This window comes from Cibotium barometz, chromosome 26 (genome assembly GCF_041138505.1).
Source record: "Cibotium barometz isolate CiBa-2024 chromosome 26, ASM4113850v1, whole genome shotgun sequence".
NCBI classification, from domain to species: domain Eukaryota; kingdom Viridiplantae; phylum Streptophyta; class Polypodiopsida; order Cyatheales; family Cibotiaceae; genus Cibotium; species Cibotium barometz.
The window spans coordinates 38,394,567-38,402,338 of record NC_141071.1 but is presented as its reverse complement, the minus strand read 5'-3'; the positions used below and the strand labels follow the sequence as shown (position 1 = coordinate 38,402,338).

The window sequence follows — 7,772 nt, the reverse complement described above, 5'->3', positions numbered from 1 at the left end:
CAAATATACAAGGTGGAGACAAGGTGTGACTAGTAGGAAAGTTAACCCAACTCTTTGTTGATAGAAAACAAGGCTGTTTTATGATAAATTTTGCACTATGGAAGGACATCCCTCCAAGATCTTCTCCCTTTCTTTGCTATTAGACATGTCCCTTGACCTTTAGGATTGGATTCCACTAGCATTCTATACCCATGTTACTTGTCATTTTGTCACAGTTTAAGTTATACATGTGTATCAAATACTAATAAAGGTTAGACCCTTTAAAAGTATGCATCAACATCTCATTATCATTATCAGAAGCCCCCATATACACACTATACTATTTGAAGTACTTTAAGAACGTTAGAATTTCAGCCATTGGCATAATACATAGCCCATGAATTAGAAATGCAGGTATATTTACACTTAACAAAATCAACCCCTTGACTAGCTTTAACATCAAACACTATGATATTCCTAGATAATCATATTTCCAAGAGGCGTGTAAACATGGTAATAGCCATCACCCATGAAGTTTATGAATCTAAGTCCCAATATTTACCAAATAACGGCTAGGTCATTTTGGCACCCACCCACCACCCACCTATTCATTTTTCTCAAGAAATCCCTAATGGCAAGACGACTCCAAAAGGCATGAAACCCATCGTTAAAGGCAAATCTACACCTGGGAAAACACCTGGGACACACACCAAAGTAAAATTCCTTTTGACTAGTCATCATAGCTTTCTGCAAAAACATCTTTATCCTCATTGGGATGTCCACTTTCTAAAGAAGAACCCATTTAAACTTCTAGCTAGCAAGCCCCCAATTGAGTCTCCATACCCTATTATAGTACATGGCACTAATGCATGTGACCACTGCCAGTCCTTTAACTAGGTGAGAGGATTGTAAATAGTTTGACACTGATATACCATCCAAAATAGCCAATGTCTACTTGACCACCCAACAAATCCTTATTAGAGATATGATACATACAACTAGCTTAGGCATCATCCATCCATCCTAGTAAGGGTCCATCCCATAAGCCACCAAAACATTTCAGATCCTCATTGTTTAACCTCTTAGTAGTGGCCAAATCCTTCCCACTTTCTAAGTTTACCCAAAGCCTCTTAGTAGTGGCCAAATCCAGATGAGACAGACGGTAAAATTATTCATTCCCACTTTCTAAGTTTACCTAAAGTCTTATGAATTGCCCAGTTACCAAATCCTTATTAGAGACATCAATTCCAATGGGTACTCTGGAGTAAAAGATATGCCCCTTATGGATAACATGACACCCCCATCTTGTAAGATCAAAATCCTCTTCTTCAGTTAGTTTACCTAAAGCCTTCTCAATTGCCCAGTTAGCCAAATCCTTATTTAGAGACATCAATTCCAATGGGTACTCCTGAGTTTTTAAAGATATGCCCCTTATGGAGACATGACACCCCCATCTTGTAAGATCAAAATCCTCTTCTTCAGTCAGGCTGATAATTCTCGACTTGAAGATGTTACATTTGGAACCTAAAGCTTTAGCAAAGGATTGGATAATATTAAGGGCAACTCACATTATCATTGGAAACTTGTAGGAAGAGCAAAGAGTCATCTGCAAAGCATTGTATAAGTAGCTGCTCCCCCCTCTGTAACTATAGTCCACAGATCGAACCTTAGCAACCACATCTTCTAGGATAAGTATCTAGGGATGAGTGGCTAATGCAAACAGTAAATGGGGCAAGGGGACAGACTTGTCTGATTGACATGTTGATCTCAAATCCTCCAACTAGAATGCCATTAATCAATAGATGTGAGTAAGGTCCCGCACATAGGGAATAAATAACGATAGCCATTATCTCCCCAAACCCCATCTTTTCCATAACCCTAGAGATGAAAGACCAATGTATCCTATCATAGGCTTTTTCCAAATCAAGCTGAAACATGACACACCTTTGATTAGTCACACTTGCATATATGTTATCATAGATTGATCTAAAACCATATTGCCTTTTAGCGACTACTTCTTGGAGGACTGGGCATAGTCTCATTGCAGTGGCCTTAGCCATAATTTTGTAAAACATAGTCTCCAATGGGGGAAAGAGTCATAAGCAATCTTCTTAGGGATTAGCTTGATGATCAATTATTTAATATTTCTATCAATTACAAAAGCCATGTTACATGCCTTTCCAACAATATTCTTCAAGGATTGCCAGAAGCTCAAGAAGAATTCCACTGATAAACGATCCCATCTTGGAGCCTTTTCCCTTCCTAGCATCCTCAAAGCATGTAGAAGTTCATTGATCAAAAGGTCTTTCTAGCCAGGTGGCTCTATCAGGTCGAACACACTTAGGGATTAGGTTAAGAAGGTAATTCTTAGCTACAAACCTTTTATTGGAATAGTCCTCCTTCAAACCAAAATTCTTAATCCACTTATTAGCAATCTACTTTGGCTCTGATAGAATGACTCCTAGTTCATCCTTCACCTGCCCCACCACACCCTTGCCTTTCAAAGACTTGAAGAGAAATTTAGAGGGAGAAATTTATTAGTCAGAAAGGAGTATTTTCTAGTTGTTCCACTTCCCTCTAAAGCCCTCTTCTTATCTTGTTTAACCATATGAGCTTGATACCAAGCATACTCTTGAACTTCCTTGCAAGATAAACCCCTTTCTTGCCTCTTTTTTTTTGGAGTTCAGACCATAAAGTCTAAATAATTTCCCTTTCCCCTCTCCTCTAATTGGCTCTCAGTTTACCAACATACTTGATGATACCCTGCATTTCATTGGAGAATCACTTCCAAGACTCATTGATCAAACCCCTGCTATCAAGCTTCTTGATTGCTCCTTTAGTCAATCTCACAAACAGGGGGTCGTTAAAGAGAGAGGAAAGTGAGTCTTCTCTCCAAGTGGAAAGCTTTGTGAAGGCAGTCTCCTCTCAAAGGAGGCGAAAATGCTTTGTCGACTCCAGGGTGCTAGAAGGCAATAAGGGGGTGGGCAGTGCTCGAAAAAACTCCAAAGTTCTAGTAGGCAATAAGTGGTGGGTGGTGGAAGTGCTTGAAAAAACTCTATTTGTAGTGTATTTTTTTGAGCTGAAATTTTAAAATCTTCGTTAAAATTTGGGATTGCCTAAGTGTTCACAGAAAACATTTTGCTTCGGAGATACAAAAACCTTCAACCTTGAAAATTTTAAAGGTTTTTATGGAAATTTTACGGTTTTTAAACAAAAATATAACTAAAATGCCTTAAAATTTGCAAGTTTTAAAACCTTCTATTTTTAAATTTGAAGGTTAATTTTTAATTTTGCCATTGACCTGACATTAATTTCGTGAACAGGGGATTGCCTTTGTTTTAAAGGGACACACTTTTATACGGTTTACTTATAATCCTGGCTACTTTTTAGCTTACCGTTTCTACCGAGAGGGGTCAATTCACTTTTTAATAAGGTCACACCTGTGTTGTGATGGCCTATCTGCTGCTGTCAGTCTCGAGCCCAACAGGTCTTTAGGTCGTTTGGAAAGCAACCACAAGAAGAGTCTCAGGCGGGCGAGTCATTTGAGAGCAAGTGTGGGGCTGCGGTTGGGCTGTGAGGAAGATAAGATAGAGAAGGTAAACACACACTACGGCCTTGCGAAAGATGCGATTGTGAGGTAGATTTGTCCTCATTTGACCACAAAACCGTGCATCTCTCTGTAAGTTGGATTTGGGCGAAAAAGAGAGTGAAATGTGATGGATTTACTCGCATGTCATGTGCACAGAGTGTATCTACAGTGTGCAGGAGTCGATTTGTAAGAAGGCCCATTTGCGAGAGAAACGATTTTGAGGTGGGTTTGTCCGCATTTGGCTCGATTACTGTGTATTTGTAAGGTGGGTTTGTCTGCATTTGGCTCGATTACTGTGTATTTGTAAGGTGGGTTTGCATGGGTTAGGGCAAAGACATGGTGGATTTGGAGTAAGGATTAAATTATAAGAAGTGGGTTACTTGTTTTTGAGAAGATTTGAGATGCGCGTCTCTCCATATTCTCTGTGTGTGAGAGAGAGAGAGAGAGAGAGAGAGAGAGAGAGAGAGACCTTTTTGCATTGCTTTTTTAGCAGCTGGAGCTCGCGTGGAGTAGGCGAAAGCTTCAGATTCCGAGTAATTTTTTAAAAAGGCAAGGAAGCCAAAGCGAGGAAAGCATTTTTTTGAGGAGAACGTGCTCCCGAGTGCCTCGAAATTGTCACCCCCCAACATACGCGCACAATTTTTTTTAGGTGAGGGTTCCCCCTTTCAACCTTGTCTCCCCCTTCTCTATCTTCCTGTCTTCTTTCATATTCTTTACTGTCCTCTTCCCCTCTTCACTGTCTCAGCTTCCGAATCGCACCCATTATTGTCACCAAGTTAGCTCCTAAGCACATGTTCCTAGTAGGCACATGGAAAAGCTAGACTGTCTCATTCTAAGGTGCTACACAGGGACCCCATAGCTTCTTTGAATCCTAAAGTCCATATGAGACTCTGCATGCTGGACATAAAACACCATAATCACAGCCCAGTTGGTTTGATTTTTTATTTTGCCCGAGATTATCTTTATCCATCTGTGATATTGGGGTTTTTCCCTTGGGAGAAAGTGAAATAATCACAAATTTTTGTTTCGTTCCTGTTTCTTTACATACGATTGATGGTATATTTCTTTGCAGGACTTGAAGCATTTCTGCTTGAAGTGGGGCACTAGCAGACCTTTGGGCTCATCTTGGGGCAACGGTTTTCTCCATCTGTGTGTGACTGTAGAAGTTGCTCTTTCGAGTCAAGCATCTGGAATTGCCTGGTGTGGAAGCACATACACAGTTTTAGGTCATGTCATGGTGATTATTTACTTTTAAGAAAATCTTGAGGTCTTTCATTGCAAGGAGAAGCTCTTTTCTGGGGCGCAAAAAGGGGTCTTCATCTAGATTTCTTATCAGAAAATTTGGGTAAAACAAAGAAGTGTTTTGGAGTTTTTATCCTAGAAGCATAACAAGCAATCAAATTCAGCACAAATGTCTCTCAAAAACTTGGTCCGCGAACTCAAAGACATTAAGGAAAACATTGGGAGCATTTCACAACGGACTTTTGATGTAAAGTTTTCTCACAGCAGCAGCAGAGTGCGCTCTCAAAGCACTGTCTTGGATATATCCCCATTCATATCAACAGATGGTTCAACACAGAATAGCTGCTGGGCTAACCTTCCTCCCGAGCTTCTCCGAGATGTGCTACAAAGGGTTGAATCTGCTGAAGGCTCTTGGCCTTCTCGGAAGGATGTGGTTGCTTGTTCTGCTGTATGCCAGGCATGGAGAGAAATTATCAAGGAGCTTGTGAAAACCCCGGAGGAGTCTGGAAAGCTCACCTTCCCCTTATCTCTTAAGCAGGTAAGAAGATGCTATGTACGCCACATGTTTTGCGAGCTTCTGTAGAAGATTGAGGCTTTCATGCTTTGGCCAGTTGGGAACATGATTTCACCTCTTTTCACTGTAGTTTTCATTTTTTGTAAATTTGTGTCTGATATGCAACTGGGTGAATGTAGAAGTTGCAAAGGAGGCCCACAGATGGAACATGTTGAATAAAAATTGTCCATTGTCATCTTGTCTTTTCACATGCTCTACATGATTTGAGTCTCTTAGTGAGTTACTTTCTAATCATGGCCATGGCTCCAGCCTGGGCCAAGGGATGGTCAAATGCAGTGTTTCATCAGGCGGGACAGGGCTAACTCGACATATTACCTGTACCTTGGCCTTTCTCCCTGTAAGCTCTAGTGGAAACCAGATGAAATTATTTGTCAAGTTTTCTGTGAGGAGCTTCTTCTCACACTCAATCCTCTTTGCACTCTCTTTAATTGCAGCCTTGATAGTGGAGAATAGTAAGTTTCTTCTGGCTGCTCGAAGGATCCGGCGGGCTACAAGCACAGATTACATAATCTCTCTGAATGCGGATGACATGTCGAAAGGGGCCAACAGTTATGTTGGAAAATTGAGGTCAGTGACCTTTCTAAGGTCACCATTTTGATCAGTGTCTAGCATTAGTCAATGTGTGGCCATTTTATTGTGCTCCCCTTGCAGGTCTAATTTCCTAGGGACCAAATTCACCATACATGACAGCCAGGCTCCAGTCAATGGTGCTGTCGTGTCGACCAGGAGAGCATGTAGACGCATCAGCTCGAAGCAAGTGTCTCCAAGAGTTCCAGCATTCAGCTACAATGTAGCACACATTGCATATGAACTAAATGTCCTTGGCACAAGAGGTCCAAGGCGCATGCAATGCACCTTGCATTCGATTCCAGCATCATCTATGGAGATTGGTGGTAGGGCCCCAACGCCCACAGAGCTTCCAAGCTGTGCTGATGACTCCTTGGCTTCCATCTCATTTTCTAAACCACTTTCAGATCTCAGCAGTCTTGGCCCTGATTCTACTAGCAAAGTCAATATCAAGAATACAAGCCCATTGGTCCTCAAAAACAAAGCACCCCGATGGCATGAACAATTGCAGTGCTGGTGCCTGAATTTCAGAGGACGTGTGACAGTTGCATCTGTAAAAAACTTCCAATTAGTTGCAGCCCTGGAACCTAATCCAGTGCTTCCTCAAAGTGAGCTGGACAAGGTTTTATTGCAGTTTGGGAAGATTGGGAAAGATATCTTTACGATGGACTATCGATATCCTCTATCTGCTTTTCAAGCTTTTGCCATATGTCTAAGCAGTTTCGATACCAAGCTGGCATGTGAATAGGAGCTGATGTGGAGATATGCAGTTGTCTTATACAGGGGTGGCAGTGTTTTTAATCATGTTTATCCTGCCTGCTGCTGGCTAGTCCTTCGACTCTTATCATGCCAAACTATGAAGTACTTAAAGTAGCTGCTTGTTTGTGAGTTGGAATTGCGATCAGCAATCGTTGGTGCTGGGAGTTGAGCCTGGACTATTATGAAGTGTGCACGGAAAAACACTGTTTTTAGGGTGAGGGTACATGTCATTGGAAAGCAGCCTGTTTCTCTAAAAAATGGAGTTTTATGGATGACACTGAAAGAGAGGGAGGGCTCATTGTATTGGAAGCTCTCCTTTGATGACAAAAAGCCCGTCAGAGTTATATGCCGATGGTAGCTACACTTTTGGAGGATAGGTGCAGGGCTCCATTCAAGCTCTCCTTGCACCAAAAGCCCATTGCAGTGAATCATTCCCAGGAGAGGATTTTGAAGCGTATTTCAAGTGTTTTCTATGACATCTACAACCAATTTATTAACAGGACCTTAAAAGTGGGCTTTTGCAGATAGCTCAGGGTTAGTGTCTTGTACATTACACGATTAAAATCGATAGTTGTTACTTGATCAAAGACTTTTCTATTTATCAGGCAAGTTCTTTTGTGGTTAAAGTGGTAGGACTGCACTAATATCATAAGGCAGAAGTATCCAAGCTGTGATTTTTGCAACCTTCCTTGCCCTTAGGATTTGTGTGCTGCAAATACATTTCTCGTGTATCAATTTATTTCCCTTCCTTACCGTCTTCAGAAGGTGTGCATGGCCTCTCTTGAGCTAAAACATGAAGCTTTTCTGCTGCTTTAGTCCTTTTGTATGTTTCATGGTCTATCATACATAACTTCACCAGATTAGCTAAAATCACTTGAATCTTTTGTTTGGTGATAAGTGAAGTTACACACACACACATGCACGTGCACACACGCGTGCGGGCGTGCGCACGCGCGCGCGCACACACACATGCATCGAATACCATAGTTACACATAAGGTGAGGTTAGATGTTTGATTAGTTAATTCATGGATATGATCCACATCATTCTTCTTGAAGGAAG

The 7,772-nt window shown here is 41.3% G+C and overlaps 1 protein-coding gene across 6 annotated transcripts; it reads left to right on the top strand.

Annotated features, from left to right (window-relative positions):
- Positions 1 to 3,355: 3,355 nt before the first annotated feature.
- LOC147623941 (tubby-like F-box protein 3) lies at positions 3,356 to 7,297 on the top strand. 6 transcript variants are annotated; one of them, XM_086820591.1, is made up of 7 exons: positions 3,356 to 3,575; positions 3,725 to 3,790; positions 4,062 to 4,217; positions 4,641 to 5,348; positions 5,634 to 5,721; positions 5,819 to 5,951; positions 6,036 to 7,297. In XM_086820591.1, exons 4-7 carry the CDS (start codon positions 4,980 to 4,982, stop codon positions 6,697 to 6,699), a joined length of 1,254 nt encoding a protein of 417 aa, XP_086676717.1. In that variant the 5' UTR covers positions 3,356 to 3,575; positions 3,725 to 3,790; positions 4,062 to 4,217; positions 4,641 to 4,979; the 3' UTR covers positions 6,700 to 7,297. The 6 variants fall into 6 exon arrangements, with proteins under 6 accessions (XP_086676717.1, XP_086676714.1, XP_086676715.1 ...); XM_086820588.1 differs by having other exon boundaries at positions 3,438 to 3,575; positions 4,059 to 4,217; XM_086820589.1 differs by having other exon boundaries at positions 3,439 to 3,616; positions 4,059 to 4,217.
- Positions 7,298 to 7,772: the final 475 nt, after the last annotated feature.

Excerpts from the sequence above, each read along its gene's own strand:
- LOC147623941 (XM_086820591.1), top strand. The coding sequence starts at position 4,980 with ATGTCTCTCAAAAACTTGGTCCGCGAACTCAAAGACATTAAGGAAAAC. Across the intron at positions 5,349-5,633 it reads TCCCCTTATCTCTTAAGCAG|CCTGGGCCAAGGGATGGTCA; the intron begins GTAAGAAGATGC and ends CCATGGCTCCAG. Across the intron at positions 5,722-5,818 it reads GTACCTTGGCCTTTCTCCCT|CCTTGATAGTGGAGAATAGT; the intron begins GTAAGCTCTAGT and ends CTTTAATTGCAG.